This window comes from Moschus berezovskii, chromosome 15, assembly GCF_049115385.1.
Source record: "Moschus berezovskii isolate FMDL1 chromosome 15, NW_MosBer_1.0, whole genome shotgun sequence".
NCBI lineage: Eukaryota > Metazoa > Chordata > Mammalia > Artiodactyla > Moschidae > Moschus > Moschus berezovskii.
The window spans coordinates 74,413,485-74,431,425 of NC_142474.1; the positions used below are offsets into that span (position 1 = coordinate 74,413,485).

A 17,941-nucleotide genomic window follows, 5' to 3' on the forward strand; every position below is an offset into this window, starting at 1 on the left:
CTCTTTAGGTCCATAGCCTTGACTAGACAGACCTTTGTTCGCAAAGTAATGTCTCTGCTTTTTAATATATTATCTAGGTTGGTCATAACTTTCCTTCCAAGGAGTAAGCGTCTTTTCATTTCATGGCTGCAATCAGCATCCGCAGTGATTTTGGAGCCCAAAAAAATAAAGTCTGACACTGTTTCCCCATCTATTTCCCATGAAGTGATGGGACCATATGCCATGATCTTAGTTTTCTGAATGTTGAGCTTCAAGCCAACGTTTTCACTCTCCTCTTTGACTTTCATCAAGAGGTTTTTTAGGTCCTCTTCACTTTCTGCCATAAGGGTGGTGTCATCTGCATATCTGAGGTATTTCTCCCGGCAATCTTGATCCCAGCTTCTGCTTCTTCCAACCCAGCGTTCCTCATGATGTACTCTGCATATAAGTTAAATAAGCAGGGTGACAATATACAGCCTTGGTCTACTCCTTTTCCTATTTGGAACCAGTCTGTTATTCCATGTCTACTTCTAATAGGTTTCTCAAGAGGCAGGTCAGGTGATCTGGTATTCCCATCTCTTTCAGAATTTTCCACAGTTTCTTGTGACCCACACAGTCAAAGGCTTTGGCATAGTCAATAAAACAGAAATAGATGTTTTTTGGAACTCTCTTGCTTTATCCATGATCCAGCAGATGTTGGCAATTTGATCTCTGGTTCCTCTGCCTTTTCTAAAACCAGCTTGCAGATGTCCATCTGCAGCCAAAAGGATAAGAAAGCTGTGGTACATATACACAATGGAGTATTACTCAGCAATTAAAAAGAATACATTTGAATCAGTTCTAATGAGGTGTATGAAACTGGAGCCTGTTATACAGAGTGAAGTAAGCCAGAACGAAAAACACCAATACAGTATATACTAATGCATATATATGGAATTTAGAAAGATGATAACAATAACCCTGTATACGAGACAGCAAAAGAAACACAGATGTATAGAACAGTTTTTCGGACTCTGTGGGAGAGGGCGAGGGTGGGTTGATTTGGGAGAATGGCAAAACCAGCTTGAACATCTGGAAGTTCACGTTTCACATATTGCTGAAGCCTGGGTTGGAGAATTTGGGAGCATGATTTTACTAGCGTGTGAGATGAGGGCTAGTTTGAGCTAGTGTGGTAGTTTGAGCATTCTTTGGCATTGCCTTTCTTTGGGATTGGAATGAAAACTGCCCTTTTTCAGTCCTGTGGCCACGGGTGAGTTTTCCAAATTTGCTGGCATGTTGAGTGCAGCACTTGCACAGCATCACTTTTCAAGATTTGAAATAGCTCAACTGCAATTCCGTCACCTCCACTAGCTTTGTTCGTAGTGGTGCTTTCTACGGCCCACTTGACTTCACATTCCAAGATGTCTGGCTCTAGGTGAGTGATCACACCATCATGATTATCTTGGTCATGAAGATGTTTTTTGTACAGTTCTTGTGTGTATTCTTGCCACCTCTGCTTAATATCTTCTGCTTCTGTTAGGTCCATACCATTTCTGTCCTTTATCGAGCCCATCTTTGCATGAAATTTCCCTTGGTATCTCTGATTTTCTTGAAGAGATCTCTAGTCTTTGCTATTCTGTTGTTTTCCTCTATTTCTTTGCATTGATCCCTGAGGAAGGCTTTCTTATCTCTCCTTGCTATTCTTTGTCACTCTGCATTCAGATTCTTATATCTTTCCTTTTCTCCTTTGCTCTTCGCTTCTCTTCTTTTCACAGCTATTTGTAAGGCCTCCCCAGACAGCCATTTTGCTTTTTTGCATTTCTTTTCCTAGGGGATGGTCTTGATCCCTGTCTCCTGTAAAATGTCAGGAACTTCCGTCCATAGTTCATCAGGCACTCTCAGATCTAGTCCCTTAAATCTGTTTCTGACTCCATTGTATAATCATAAGGGATTTGATTTAGGTCATACCTGAAGGGTCTAGTGGTTTTCCCTACTTTCTTCAATTTAAGTCTGAATTTGGCAATAAGGAGTTCATGATCTGAGCCACAGTCAGCTCCTGGTCTTGTGTTTTCTAACTGTATTTACAAGCAAAACAAAAACTATAGTATAATCTAATTATGGCTGCTGTGTCTAAGAATCATTGTGTTTAGCCAGTGGACTCCAGGTCTTCAGTGTAGCCCTTGAGGTTTTTCCCAATGTCTTTCCAGATGCATCTCTCTACTTTCTTTCATGTGTTTAGAACTTTTCCTTCCCAGTTCCTAGGAAACAACCTAGATGCTGTGTGCCTGACCTGTGTACTCACATTCTAATCTCCCAGTGGAATGATTTCTCGCTTTTCTCCTCCTTTTGACCTCCTCTCTTCACTTCTTCTGTAAAGCGTTCCTTATTTCACTTATCGCTTTCATATGTCAACTCTTACATATCATATTGTATCGTAATTGTGTATCTGTTTGAAGGAAGAATTTGTTTTCTTGCATATGGTTGGTACTTCATAACTGTTTTGTGAATTAATCAATGACTTAAGATGGGTAAGAGTTGGAATTTTACAAGAATTGTTTTTTTATTCTTTATTAGTTGAATTATTTGAAAACATTGGCTTTTTTGTGGATTTTTTAAAAGTAGCAATCCTGGCGTGCCCAGGAAGGAAATAGAGAAAAAGAACAATGGCAAATGGACACAGGAGGAATGTGTGATTGCACCAATGTTTGGAAAGACCGATTCACTGCCTGGTGGTCTGCTGCACGTGAATGATGACAGCATTTTAAGGAAAGTGGAACAGGATGATGCCAGGTAACAGGGACAGATTTTTTATTTCTAGGGGAAGAAATATTAGCACTGAATACCTCTTCTGGAAATAGAGCAGCATAATATAGTATACAGGCCAAGAGAAGAGAATCCTCAGCTCTGCTGGATGAACACTGCAGAAAGGTTAAGGAGAGGACCTGTGCCTTTGGCCGGAATTCGTCTCAGTAGATAGTCCACTTGGATGGTGGACTGTAGTGAATACACGTAAGCTCCATAGGGAATATTATTGGGACAGGCAATGAAGAACTGGATGGTAATTGAAGAGGCATGTGGAGTTGAAAGGAGTTTCTTGTTTTATGTTAAGAGGGGAGCTTCTCGAGTGTGTATGCTGTTGGAAATGAGCCAGCGGAGGACGTGTTTATTTAATCTTGTTTGCATTTCCAATATTAGAAAGCTTATTGAATGTATGACATTATCTTTAAACTATTACAGTAAACTAATTGTACATAATACTTCTGCTCATACATAGTTTTATGGGAAGGGCTTGTTCACTGGTTCTGAAGTGTCATATTCCTATATAATTGAATATGCAGATGACTACTTATGTTAATTCTATCAGACATAGATTTTCAAAAATCACATAATTGTGAATTTACAAACACTTAGGCTATACTGAAAAGGATTTGATCATTCCTTGATGATTGTAGTTGATAGTACCTTCGTGAGTACCTATGATTTTGTAAGTTACTGTGAAATATCACATCGTATTAACTTCATAGTTGTTTATAGATTGCGGGGAAAAGGGGAAGATTTTGTTTATATAAAATAGAAAAAAATTAATAACAATCTTTCACAGATGATTCCTTTTGGATGATAAAGATCTAAATGACAAAAAACCGTGCTTCCTGTACTAAGAGTGTCACTAACACATATTGTGTGCTCAATAAGTGGATGTCAGATGCATAAAGAAACAGCAGAATGGTTGAATGAATGCCTATTGATGAATTTCTTTACGAAAAACAAATGGTGTATTGCAAGTAGATTTCCAGTCTTGCCTACATCTGAAGTCTTTTTATTTTTTGAGAAATACGTTTTAAGATTCAGAAATTATTGTTTATAGTTATAGCTAGACATGGAATAATGCTATAGATTCATTCGCCGTCATGTTACTTAAAAAGAGTTTCAATATTACTTTCTCAGCATATTTTGGAAGAGCAGTTTTGAAGCCAGATTTCCTGGGTTTGAATTCTGGGTCTCTTGGTGATGTGCTGTGTGCGCTTGGGTGAGTTCCTCAGCCTTTCTGTGCTCCATTTCTTCTTATACCTATCTCGCAGAATGACTGTGAGGGTTAAAATGCCTTTAAGACATGTCAGGTGCTTATAATAATGCATAGCATTTGCCTAGGAAGTCCTCAAAAAGCTAATATTATGTTTATTCAGAATGGGTTTCTTTCTTAGAAGGACTTAAGGAATATCTCCCAGATAGGTTTTATTGCCATAAAAGTTAGTTCTTATTGAAAATGACAGGTGCAGAAAACCCTGGTGTACTGCTTTCTACCACTTAATGCAAGTAACGTTATGTTTTTCCTTTTCCTTGGCTCTAAATTTAATGCTTTATTACCATTGCTGATTTATTTTCTTTGTCCTTTAATGCTCCTCTTACTAATTGTTGCATCCTTTTATAGAGAATTACTTACCAATGCAAAGAACTTATCTAAAAAACAAAAAGTTTAGGCATTGTTTATATTTTTGAGTATTTACTATTAGCCTGAAAAGAATCATTTGTTTTTTAGGCCTGCGAGAAAAGCACCGTATGAAAAGAAGAAGGTATAGTAAAAAAAAAAAAAAAAAATAAGAACTTTAAAAAATCTTATCCTAGTGAAAAATCCTTTGTAAAAGGAATAGTGGCAAAATAGAAAATCTTCCTTTGTTGTAGAGAACTTTACTTTGAACACATCATTTAGAAACACTACTGATAAAGTTATCCTTTTGATAGAAATGTGTTCTTTTAAGAAGTGTCTGTTTTTGCTTTGAGAAAGATTTATCACCTCTGTACACTTAATATATTTTACACATATTTTAAGGACATTGTGAGACAGTATTATTTTTGTGTAGGTCAAAGAACAAATGAATTACGTGAACAACCTGGATGACTTCACTCAGTCTTCTGAGACTGTTTCTGAGGATGGAGGCGTGCTTTACTCTACGAGTTCCACATTGCAAGTAGACCCTCTCGACGTGGGGTGTAAAGGTAGGAGCGCAGCGTAAATGTTAGCGGAAAGCCTGTCTGTGTATAGAGTAGTGATAGATGCACACCTTGTCAGTCCTGCTCTAGAGCCAGGGATATGTTACAGAGCTGTGCATCTCAGAAGTATGTTTTGCATAAAAAGGACATGAAAGTGAGTGTATACTCTGAGCCACAGGCCTATGATCCTTCTCACTCACTGTCCCTTCTGTTGACTCTTCTTTCCTGTGCCTTCACCCACGGTCAGATCACCATCATGTTCCTCCTAGAGTAACTGAAATAATCTCAGGACTTCTCTCCCTGCCACTCCATCTGGCAGAACCTCGGTCTGCACAGCAACTGTAATTATTGTCGATTTTTTAACATTCAGAGCTCATCATGTAACCCAAGTGTTGCTTCTCTTTGCTGCATGGTTAAAGGTCACAATTATGTAGTTCCATCTGGTTTTATTTTTTTCCCTTCTTTCTACATGAATTTTAGAATTCGTTTGTCAGCTCAGTTCAGTCCCTCAGTCGTGTCCGATTCTCCACGACCCCGTGAATCACAGCACGCCAGGCCTCCCTGTCTATCACCAACACCCAGAGTTCACTCAAACTCATGTCCACAGAGTCGGTGATGCCATCCAGCCATCTCATTCTCTGTCATCCCCTTCTCCTCCCGTCCCCAACCTTTCCCAACATCAGAGTCTTTTCCAGTGAGTCAACTTGTCACGAGGCGGCCAAAGTATTGCAGTTTCAGCTTTAGCATCAGTGAACACCCAAGATTGATCTCCTTTAGAATGGACTGGTTGGATCTCCTTGCGGTACAAGGGACTCTCAAGAGTCTTCTCCAACACCACAGTTCAAAAGCATCAATTCTTCGGCGATCAGCTTTCTTCACAGTCCAACTCTCACATCCATACATGACCAAGGGAAAAACCATAGCCTTGACTAGACGGACCTTGGTTGGCAAAGTAATGTCTCTGCTTTTTAATACACTATCGAGGTTGGTCATAATTTTCCTTCCAAGGAGTAAGCGTCTTTTAATTTCCTGGCTGCAATCAGCATCTGCAGTGATTTTGGAGCCCAAAAAAATAAAGTCTGACACTGTTTCCACTGTTTTTCCATCTATTTCCCATGAAGTGATGGGACCAGATGTCATGATCTTTGTTTTCTGAATGTTGAGCTTCAAGCCAACCTTTTCACTCTCCTCTTTCACTTTCATCAAGAGGCTTTTGAGTTCCTCTTCACTTTCTGCCATAAGGGTGGTGTCATCTGCATATCTGAAGTTATTGATATTTCTCCCAGCAATCTTGATTCTAGCTTGTGCTTCTTCCAGCCCAGCGTTCCTCATGATGTACTCTGCATAGAAGTTAAATAAGCAAGGTGACAATATACAGCCTTGACGCACTCCTTTTGCTATTTGGAACCAGTCTGTTGTTCCATGTCCAGTTCTAACTGTTGCTTCCTGACCTGCATACAGGTTTCTCAAGAGGCAGGTCAGGTGGTCTGGGATTCCCATCTCTTTCAGAATGTTCCACAGTTTCTTGTGATCCATACAGTCAAAGGCTTTGGCATAGTCAATGAGGCAGAAATAGATTGTCTTCTGGAACTCTCTTGCTTTCTCCATGATCGAGCGGATGTTGGCAATTTGATCTCTGGTGCCTCTGTCTTTTCTAAAACCTGCTTGAACATCTGGGAGGTCACGGTTCACATATTGCTGAAGCCTGGCTTGGAGAATTTTGAGCATGACTTTACTAGCGTGTGAGATGAGTGCAATTGTGCGGTAGTTTGAGCATTCTTTAGCATTGCCTTTCTTTGGGATTGGAATGAAGACTGACCTTTTCCAGTCCTGTGGCCACTGCTGAGTTTTCCAAATTTGCTGGCATATTGAGTGCAGCCCTTTCACAGCATCATCTTTCAAGATTTGAAATAGCTCAACTGGAATTCCATCACCTCCACTAGCTTTGTTCGTAGTGATGCTTTCTAAGGTCCACTTGACTTCACATTCCAAGATGTCGGGCTTAGGTCAGTGATCACATTATCGTGACTATCTTGGTCGTGAAGATCTTTTTTGTACAGTTCTTGTGTGTATTCTTGCCACCTCTTCTTAATATCTTCTGCTTCTGTTAAGTCTATACCATTTCTGTCCTTTATCGAGCCCATCTTTGCATGAAACGTTCCCTTGGAATCTCTAATTTTCTTGAAGAGATCTCTTGTTTTTCCTATTCTGTTGTTTTCCTCTTATTTCTTTGCATTGATCCCTGAGGAAGGCTTTCTTATCTCTCCTTGCTATTCTTTGTCACTCTGCATTCAGGTTCTTATATCTTTCCTTTTCTCCTTTGCTTTTCGCTTCTCTTCTTTTCACAGCTATTTGTAAGGCCTCCCCAGACAGCCATTTTGCTTTTTTGCATTTCTTTTCCATGGGGATGGTCTTGGTCCCTGTCTCCTGTACAATGTCAGGAACTTCCGTCCATAGTTCATCAGGCACTCTATCTACCAGATCTCGTCCCTTAAATCTATTTCTCACTTCCACTGTATAATCATAAGGGATTTGATTTAGGTCATATCTGAATGGTCTAGTGGTTTTCCCTACTTTCTTCAATTGAAGTCTGAATTTAGCAATAAGGAGTTCATGATCTGAGCCACAGTCAGCTCCTGGTCTTGTTTTTGCTAACTGTATAGAGCTTCTCCATCTTTGGCTGCAAAGAATATAATCAGTCTGATTTCGGTGTTGACCATCTGGTGATGTCCATGTGTAAAGTCTTCTCTTGTGTTGTTGGAAGAGGGTGTTTGCTATGACCAGTGCCTTCTCTTGACAAAACTCTGTTAGCCTTTGCCCTGCTTCATTCCGGGCTCCAAGGCCAAATTTGCCTGTTACTCCAGGTGTTTCTTGACTTCCTACTTTTGCATTCCAGTCCCCTATAATGAAAAGCACATCTTTTTTGGGTGTTAGTTCTAACACTGTTGTAGTTGTAGGTCTTCATAGAACTGTAAATGTCTGCTGGTCTTAACGTTTTCATTTTCCTTCAGTTCAAAATACTATGTAATTCTTTTCATTACCTCTTAGATCCCTCTGATTTTTGTTTCCAAATATTGAAAGTTTTCCAGAGATCCTTCTCTGCTCTTGTTTCCATGATTTGTTAGGTGCATCCAGAGGGACCCTGGGGCTAGGGCTGATTATTTCCTGCCTTGGAGGCAAGACCTTACTGACTACACCATTCATTCTACTGTAAGGAGAAGTTTTTCCAGCCCGGCTCATGAGAGTAGGTGGAATTCCTGGGACTGAGTGAGCACCGGGCACAGGCTCCTGTGGTCTTTGCAGATGGTTTCTCCCTGGTCTCAGGTGGTTTCTCCCAGATGGGCGCTGTTCGCTCCTCTGCTGAATACCCGAGGGGGCTCCTCCTCAGATCTCCAGGGTCTTTTTTTCTGTTCCACTCTCTCCTCTCCGCAGTTCTGCTCTGTGATCTCTGCCCATTTTGGTTTCACCAGACTGTCAGCTTCCTCACCTCCTGTCAGGGAGTCTGGCTGACTCAGCTTCTGTTCCTTCTCCCCGTGGTGGGGCCTGGAAATTCTCTCCAGGCAGTGAGCTGGGGTGTTCCTTAGGGTAACCTCCCGTGTTTCCAGGATCGTTGTCCTTCAGTCCCTGAAGTCCTTTGTCATGAAAATCATTGTTTAATGCATTTTGTCGGCATTGTTTTTGCTCGCTCCACTCAGGAAGGTAAATCGGTAGCTGTTCCCTCTGTCTTGGTTAGAAACATGTGGCAGCTGGAGAGTGTCCACAGGGTTGTTCCTCCTGCTCCGCTCACTCCTTGCTGCTCATCCTCCATTTCTCAGTGACATCTCTTCCCCAGGGAAATTTTCCTGGATCCAATCTATGTCAAGTTCTGTTATGTGATCATAGAACTCTCTTTACTTAGGGTATCTCTCAGAGTTCATAATTATTTTATTTGTCTTTCTCGTCTACTAGACTTCAAGCTAAACAAGAGCCAGGGACGTCTGTTTTATCTGCAGAGCTAGAATCATGTCTTCCACATTATAGACACTTAATGCTTGTTCAGTGCGTGGTGTGTGAACGTGAAAGGCACAGTCCTTTCTACTCAAAAATTACTCACATTAATTTTTTTGTTGTTTCTATCTTTGTTTTCTTCATCATGCAGATTCTGTTAGCTTGTTCAAAATTCAGGATGCAATTCTTTCGCGTGAAATGTTAGTAGGTTTTCAAAGAAGCCACTCTGAACTACTTAGAGGAGAATTTTACAAAATGAAAAGTAAGGTTCGTGGGCTACAAAAAGAGCTGTCAGAAACGAAAGAAGTGAAATCACAGTCAGCATCAGAAAGTAGAGTGGAAACAAGAGCTCAGCAACTTGAGGTACTGTACATCTCGCTTTTAAAGAAATATTTGAACTGTTGTTTCCTTTAATACTGCAGAGATGTAGACGTGTTATTAGGACTAACTTACCCTCTCGGATTTTACAGGGGAGAAAGTGTCACTAGTATTGTGGAGTGTGAAATTCTTGGAAATAATATAGCAGGTTCTTAACAGTGAATGCTTCCGGTAACTTAATGTATATTTTTCCAAATCGTCATTTTCATGACCATACAGGAGTCTACCATAATGGAAACCCCATTAGTTATTTACTAAATTGACTTTCAGTTGTTTATTACTTTTCTGTATTCTATTTAATACTGCAAGGAACACCTTTTCTATAAATTCATTTGCACCTTTCTGATTATTTTGAATACATTTTCTTTAATGATATCGTTATTCTTTGGTTAAAGTATGAGAACTTAAAAAAGGTCGGTGATGTATATTTCTAAAGTATTCTTAGGAAAGTTTATTTTACTTTACATTCCCACCCGCAGATGTATGAAGTAGCCATTTTTCTCAAGAGAAAATGAAAACAAAATGTTATGCAGTTTTATTCTTAACCCTCTGTCTGAAAACAGTGATGATTATTAAGTGTTTTTCCTTGTATTCCCCCCACATTTACTGTTTTAAACATTGTGAAGAGGGAACAAAAGTTATTGCAGCAGTGAATTATCTCATGATTTTCTAAGAAGAGCTAAGAAGAGCTTTAAATTGTGCAGATTCACCTTAAAGGAAGAAGAGAATAGAAGAAATGCCGATATGTTATACGAAAAAATGAGGGAGCAGTTAAGAAGTAAAGAAGACGAATATAGTAAAGTAGTTGAAGTGAAACAGCAATTAGAACTCACTTTCCGAGCAGTAGAAATGAAACTGAAGATTGAGAGAAATAATCTGAATCAGGTAGAGAAATCTTTGGTGAAAATTTCAAATTTTTAACACTATTTCATCAGTATTATTTATAATATCCCCTTTTTAAAAAAATACCACTTTATTTAGTGTTGTACCATTTATTTAGTGTCATTTTGTTTAGTGTTCTAGGAAATTTTAGGTTACTTGTTACAAACAAAAGAAAAGAAATTCAAAATTCCCAAAGTAACAAGGCCGGAAATAAGAATTGTATGATCCTGACATGCTGGGCGCACTTTTTTGAGCAGAGGAAGAGGTCATGTCAGTCGCTCACACAATAGATCCTGAGAAACCACAGGGTTGAGATTGGTATCGAAACTGGAGGTTAAGCTCTCAGCCCACCTCAGGCAATGGCTCCTTCAGCCTTGACGGACCATTCGTGAATAAATACGTCTCAAAGAGAAGGGACACTGGGAGGGACTGTGGTGCCTCATTTTACATCAGGTTGCCTCTGGCCTTCAGTCTGGCAGGTGGCTGAGGGTCTTGGACGCCCCTCCCTCTGTGCCCTTCAGCCCTCCAGTCCACCTGCCCCGTGAACAGCTCAGAGCTGGCTCCAGCTTTCCCAGCTGCTTTCTCCCTCACAGAAGAGTCCTCAAGGGCAGGTGTTAACTGGCATCCTCGAGAGGTGCAGGAATTTTTTTCCAGCAGTTGGTAGAAACCAGACACTCTTGAAGTTGGCTGTCCTTCATTCTGCAGAGTTCGTGAGTGGCATCTCAGAGCAGAGGAATTTGCTCCCACACCACATGTCCCTCTCAAACACGGACTGGGTCCCATCCCTGAGGTCCTAGCTGCAGATCTCCCACAACGAAAAGCTCTCGGGGAGTTCTCGGGAAAGTAGTATTTGTCATTCAAATCCAATTGTCTAGAGCAGTCAGGTAGTGACATACGATGGCTTCATCCAAGGAGAGGCCTTTAATATTTTCCATAGGAATTGATCTCAAATCCTTTGCGACTCTCTTGGAGGAGCCAGCACCCTGATTGTGGTTCAGGCCAGGAAGACCGTGTGAGCTCCACCGACGACTGCGTTACCCGACCACGTCCCTCTGCTCTGCGGTAGCGTGTCTGTCACTCCATGCGCATCGTCACCTTCAGTGTCTAAATCAGAGTCCGTTCTTGGCCCCACTGTCATTTCTTTAACCAGTGCCCTGTCAACGACCTTTGCACATCATTTACAGTTTTCCTGTTTGTAAAAACTGCAACATCAGTTGTGAAAACACTTTTGAACACTTCAAAAAGTTGTTTCTTTAGAATAAACTTATAAAAGTGCCCCCCCCACACCAAGGAGGGGGGACTCTTGCTACTAATAATAGATACTCTGGGTTTTGGTAATGATTTCACTTCCTCAATTGATTAGGTTAGTTTATCACTTCCCCGGATGGTAAGGAGGAAACTATAGGCAGTACAGAGACCACATTTTGGATGTTATTCTTCTGCTTGTGAGAAAATGAGCACTCTGCTCTGTGAGTGTCCTGTTTCAGTGCAGGGGACTTAACAGTGATAGACATGCCATAATACGTATTTAGTGATCGTTATTAAGTGTTTTTCATCGTATTTTCCCCATCTTACTATTTTAAACATTATGGAGAGGTAGTGAAATTTATTGCAACAGCAAATAATCTCATAGTTTTCTAAGAGCTTTCTAAATTTTACCTTATTTACCTATTTACCGTTAGTGTCTGGACCATGAATGAAATAGGAGACTTGTTTTGTATTGATGTGTTTGTCTTAGAGACATGTGGTTTGATGTAAGAGGACTAGTAGAGTCCAAAGACCTGGCGAAAAGGCTGCAGCTTACTCATATTTGTAATTCTTTCCTTTCCAGAATCATTACAGCTAATGAGTTAATTGATGTTTGTAGAAGTGCTTAGTACAGTTGTCAGTAGGTGTAATTCTTGTAATTGCCTATTAAAATGTTAGAAAGTAGTATATTCTCAAGGAAAACCTTTTTGTACAAAATTTAGTCTAGTTATACAGATGGACATGAGTTTGAGTGAACTCTGGGAGTTGGTGATGGACAGGGAGGCCTGGCGTGCTGTGATTCATGGGGTCGCAAAGAGTCGGACACGACTGAGGAACTGATCTGAACTGAACTGAACTGAAGGCTCTTACTGTGAAGTAGCTATATAAGAGGTATCGGATGCAGTGTTTATAAACCTAGCAAGTGGTGGTGTTTATTGAGTTATAGTTGATTGACTATATTGTGTTAGTTTCAGTTGTACAGCACAGTGATTCAGATATGTATGTATATGTGTGTGTATATTATATAAATGGGGCTTCCCTGCTGGCTTAGACTGTAAAGAATCTGTCTGCTGCAGGAGACCTGGGTTCAATCCTTGGGTTGGGAAGATCCCCTGGAGAAGGTGGAGAAGGCAGTGGCAACCCACTCCAGTACTCTCGCCTGGAAAATCCCATGGACAGAGGAACCTGGTAGACTGCAGTCCGTGGGGTCGCTAAGAGTCAGACACGACTGAACACCTTCTCTTGCACTTTTCACTTGCATGCATTGGAGAGGGAAATGGCACCCCACTCCAGTGTTCTTGCCTGGAGAATCCCAGGGATGGGGGAGCCTGGTGAGCTGCCGGCTGTGGGGTTGCACAGAGTCGGACACGACTGAAGCAACTTAGCAACAGCAGCAGCAGATTGGAGAAGGAAATGTCTGCCCACTCCAGTATTCTTGCCTGGGAGATTCCATGGACAGAGGAGCCTATAGGCTATAGTCTGTGGGGTCGCAAAGAGTCGGACATGATTGATTGACTAATACACATACACACTCAGTCACACACACACTCACACGTACACACATAATCCTTTTCAGATTCAAGAGGGAAAGGCTACCCACTCCAATATTGTGGCCTAGAGAATTCCATGGACTGCATAGTCCATGGCATAGCAAAGAGTCAGACAGACTGAACGACTATCACTTTCACTTTTTGTGCTTTTCATAAGTGGCCTTTATTGTATTGAAGAAATTTCTTTGCTATTTTATTGAATTTTTTAAAAATCATGAGTGGGTTTGAATTCTGTCAAGTGTTTTCTCTGCATAGTCTTACTTTTAATTCATACTTGATTGTTGGTAGAATTGAGCTTTGAATCCATTTGGTCCTAAGGTTTTAGCTTATGGGAGTTTTTTTTTTAAATTAATATTTAAATCTCCTTATTTGTTACTGGAGTGTTGAGTTTTTTCTATTTTTTCTTGTTTTCGTCTTGACAGGGTGTATGTTTCTCAGAATTTATCTATTTCTTCTAGGTTTTCCAACTTGTAATTTTTCATCAATAATAATGGTCCCTTATGATTATGCTTCTTTACTTCTGAGGTATCTGTTGCAATGTCACTTTCCTCTCTGTGTGTATTTCAGTTTCCTCTCTTTCCTTCTTACCTTAGGTAAGGGTTTATTGATACTGTTTCTTTCGAAAAATGCACTTCCTGTTCGTGCACATGCACACTGGCACATGGGCAGTGTGTTTGGAGATGTTGCTTAGCAACGATCATTCTGGGATGAACGATTCCAAACCGTTGAGCTTCCCAGCTGGGAGGTTGTGGCGGGACGGCTCTGGCTTAACTGTAGCGCTTGTGTTGCGTTTAGGGGACTGTGCAGAGCCAAGGGGGAGGTGAGGTGTGTTTGGAGCCCATAGGCTCTGCGATGAAGAAGATTTGGGGCTACTGGAGGAAGAAGGACTTGTTGCCCTTCAGCTCCTCCATCATCCCGGGGACAGACAGAGGTCATCATGGAACCAACTTCAAGCCCGGGTACCACATCCGAGACAAGGACCTCGGAGAAATCCACAAAGCTGCCAGCGTAGGCAGCGTAGCCAAAACACACCAGGTTCTGTTGCTCGGAAAGAATGGCCTGAACGACAAGGACAAGATGAACAGGTAAGTGGGGAGGAAGGGCCTGGCAGGGGTCCCTCCTGTGAGTTTCCCCTCCAAGGCTCGCAGACACCTTTGTGGAATGCAGCGCCCCAGAGACTTGATAGGCTGCAAAAGCTTTAGCTGGTTTCGGACCCGCTTATAATTCCCCGTAGAGAGCACTTCAGTGGTCGTTTTAAATTTATTTAACTGAATGTCAGTAGTCACAGAACTGAAATAAAATATGAATAGCATCTTTGTTTCTTCTTCTTCCTCCTCCTCCTTTTCATTTGTCTTTATGCATGCGTTAACATGATGTACTCATGAGTAAGAGCTCTCAAGTTCTGTAGCCCTCAAGAAATCTGGAACTCCCTGGCTCTCACATTGTTTTTCTCATGTGATTGATGAAAACTCTTCTTCATGGATGGTCCATTGTGGATATTGGCAGTGGACAGATTTTTGAGGTTGTCAGCATCTTATTTTTAATGTACACATTTTTATACCATAATGTTATATATTATAGAAAACTGTGTAGTGAGAAAAATAATCCCCATGACAAGCCAACTTCTGGGTTAAAAATTGTTCAGCTACAATTCAGTATCCGTTTTATATCAGTGTACACTTCTGTGTATATGTTCCTTGCTGAAGGACCTTAGAAGACAGCTTTGAAGTAGGAAGCTGGCTGTGTCTTTGAATAGGAAGACATTTTCTTAGGATATATGGTCTTTCCGTATTTAAACCAAATAAACATATTGTGGTTTTAAAGATTTTGGGTTACACATGCTGTCTTTAATTGTTGTGATGAAAATTGAAAGGTTTGTATAGTAGACAAGATTGAGATATCAAAATTCGCTGGATGACATTTTCTATCAGAAAAGATAAATTATGTGTAGATGGTGGAGAAATAACCTGGTAACTATTTAGAGAAAAGTAACTAGATTTTTATCTCACCAAAAAGTTTCAGATGGAGTATGGATCAAAAATTTTAAATACACAGGGTGAGAAAAGTACTAGAAGAAAGCTGAAATTCCTATCTATACATTTTCTATGTGCTGACAAAGACCTTCTTATTTTTTCTGGTTCTACTGTTTGTTAACCTTAATATTTTTTTTTAATTGGATGGTAATTGCTTTACCATGTTGTGTTCGTTTCTGCTGTACAACATCATAAATCAGTTGTAAGTATACATATATCCCACCCCAGAGACTTTGTAAGAATGATTTCAAAGGGAAGAATTCCTGAGTTTCCTGCGTTTGGGCACCAGAAAAAAAAAGAAATCTGAAAGTTGATTTAAGTGAAGTGAAGTCGCTCAGTCGTGTCCGACTCTTTGCGACCCCATGGACTGTAGCCTACCAGGCTCCTCCCTCCATGGGATTCTCCAGGCAAGAATACTGGAGTGGGTTGCCATTAGCAACCCCCCAAATTTAAAAATCTCTGTAGATCAAGCTATCTGTAGGGAAGTCGGATGAGCAGACAGGGCTTGTCTTTCTGGCACTAATAGGAATGCGGCGCAGATAAGAATAACTTGTCAATTTCAATTTAATTTTGAATTTTTTGTGAGGATTGGTACCCTGTGACAACTTTCAGCCTTTTCAGAAGTCAAGGGAATCTTGGGAATTTCCTGGCAGTCCAGTGGTTAAGACTCACTGCTCTGGGCCCAGGGTTCGCTCTCTGTTGAGGGAACTAAAATCCTGCAAGCTACAAGGATATATTGTCCATCATGGGGATTATAGCTCATATTTTACAGTCACTTTAATGCAGTCTAACCTTTCAAAATTGTGGGTCACTGTGTAATGCACCTGTATTATATCATAATGTATAACATACATCATCTCTAAAGCAACCTTAGACAAAAACACCTCATGGGAATTAGACCAACAGGAACAATGAGAAATGAACAGACAAAAATGCTACAGTTTATAGTTGTAAAGACTGTGAGTTTTAAATTATATTCCAATGTCAGAGACGTTAAAATGTGAGAAAATGAGCATATTAGAATCCTCAAAGTACAGTGTTGTCTCTAATCCTCAAAACAGGTCTGCAAAGGAGGTGTAATGTCCTTTGACTTCATTCAGATGTTGTCCTTGTGAGAGAGTAGGAACAGTAGTAAGTATGGTAACATAATCTAAGAGTTACTAGCTGTTACCTGTGCGAGGAGCCGTTCTGAACCCTGTGCATGGATCTCAGTGAGGCATCGCAGCGGTGTCCTGTGGGATAACTGCTACTCTCTCTCCATTTTGCTGATGAGGAAACTGAGGCACAGAGAGGCTGAGCGGCAGCTCCTGAGTGACAGAGTGAAAGTCAAGGTCAGACCCACGTCGAGCTGTCTCCAGGTCTCGCGCATTCCATTCAAGTAGACTGTTCTTTCATTACTGTGTAAGGGGAGCTAAAGCTAATATTTGCTGCTCTTTCTCCAGAAGAAAACGAAATCTTTGTTTAGAGGGAAGGGAGTACCATGCTGCTGAGTGTTTTCAATCACGTGAACAGTTGTTTGTTTTGGAACAGTTACACGGCAGTTTCCTGAAAACTGCTCTTGCTCTCGTAGGACGGCGCTCCACTTGGCCTGTGCCTGCGGCCATGCAGGGGTGGTAGCTTTCCTCCTGGAGAGAAAATGCCTGCTGAACCTCTGTGACGCTGAAAACAAGACCGCGCTGATGAAGGTATGGGGCAGCGAACCATATCCCCGTGAGGGGGATGTAAAGATTTAACTACTGAGACTAAGAATGAATTTATGTCATTGAAATATAGGGAACTGGTGAAGCTTGTGGACTGTCTACTTTGAATTCCTAGAATTTACACTTTCTTGGCACAACACTGACAGGCCGTAGAATGCCAAGAGGAGGAGTGTGCGACTCTTCTGCTGGAGCGTGGTGCCGACCCGAATGTCGTGGACGTCTGTGGCAACACCGCCCTCCACTATGCTGTCCTTTTCCAGAATGTCTCACTCGCAGCAAAGCTGCTTTCCTATGACGCCAATATAGAAGCCAGGAACCAGGTATAGCTCAACTAACTTTATTGACCAAATATTTGCAAAGCATTTTTTTAAACTAGATGTGTTTTATTGATAACAGTATGTAAATAGGTAGACTGAGTAGTGTCCAGCAGGCCCTGTTACCATGGAAACAACTCCAAAGCCAAGTCAGGGGGTGGGTGGAAAATGTCAGAGCCCACAGAAAGGGCCAAGCTCTCTCTCTCAGCCACCCTTCTAGCCCCGAAGGAAGATTTTCCCACAGGAAAATCAGGGTGGGTTGTAGGCTCAAGTCCTACAAAAAATGAAGGCCTGGGGGGAGTGCAGTGACGTGGTGGGTGGCTGCTTCCAGGGGCTCAGGGAATGGGCGCAGCTGCTGGGGTAGGGATGGGGGTGGGAGGAAGGAGACCCAGCGCCCAGCAGGGGAAGCTGGGGCGGCGCAAGTGGGCTGGGGAGGCAGCAGGCCTGCAGCCCTGAGCCCTCCAGGACCCCGGTTCTGAGATCCGGTCAATGGCTCAGGTCACGTGTGACACCCAGCGAGGGGCGGACACTTGTGCTGGTGACCACTTGGTTCGCCAGGGACACACCTCGGGTCTCCCACGCTCAGCCCTGGGGGGCTGCTCGGCGGGGTTGCAGCTGAGTGAGGGGAGCTGGTGATGGTGAAGCTGCCCCTCCTGCTCTTTCTCCTGCGGCTGCAGCCCCGCCAGGAGCTGCAGAGAGAGCGCCCCCACTCTCACAGGTGGGCTCAGTTTTCATTGTTTGGAAGCTCCAGCCTTCCCCGAGTGAAAATATTTTGAAAGCACTTGATTGTCTAAGATGTCACTTGAAAACACGATATTGCTCAAGAAGCATTAGAGAGTAAAGCGTTTTTTGTGTGTTTATGGCAGATATTTGTGACAACACTGCACTTGTTGAAGGTAAAA

The 17,941-nt window shown here is 41.7% G+C and overlaps 1 protein-coding gene and 1 pseudogene across 10 annotated transcripts in view; one reads left to right on the top strand and one right to left on the bottom strand.

Moving 5' to 3' along the window:
- Positions 1–17,941, bottom strand: part of LOC148775481 (ankyrin repeat domain-containing protein 26-like) — a 221,217-nt pseudogene that overhangs the window by 15,210 nt on the left and 188,066 nt on the right.
- Positions 13,534–17,941, top strand: part of LOC129556178 (ankyrin repeat domain-containing protein 26-like) — a 90,039-nt gene continuing 85,631 nt past the window's right edge. For 5 of the 10 annotated variants that reach the window (XM_088844232.1, XM_088844234.1, XM_088844241.1 and 2 more), the window contains exons 1-3: positions 13,535–14,077; positions 16,596–16,710; positions 16,872–17,045. In XM_088844232.1, the coding sequence (XP_088700358.1) occupies positions 13,845–14,077; positions 16,596–16,710; positions 16,872–17,045 (522 nt within the window). In that variant the 5' untranslated portion in view covers positions 13,535–13,844. Of the gene's footprint in view, positions 14,078–16,595; positions 16,711–16,871; positions 17,046–17,941 lie in introns of all 10 variants that reach the window. The other 5 variants (XM_088844237.1, XM_088844240.1, XM_088844238.1 and 2 more) reach the window with 2 other exon arrangements.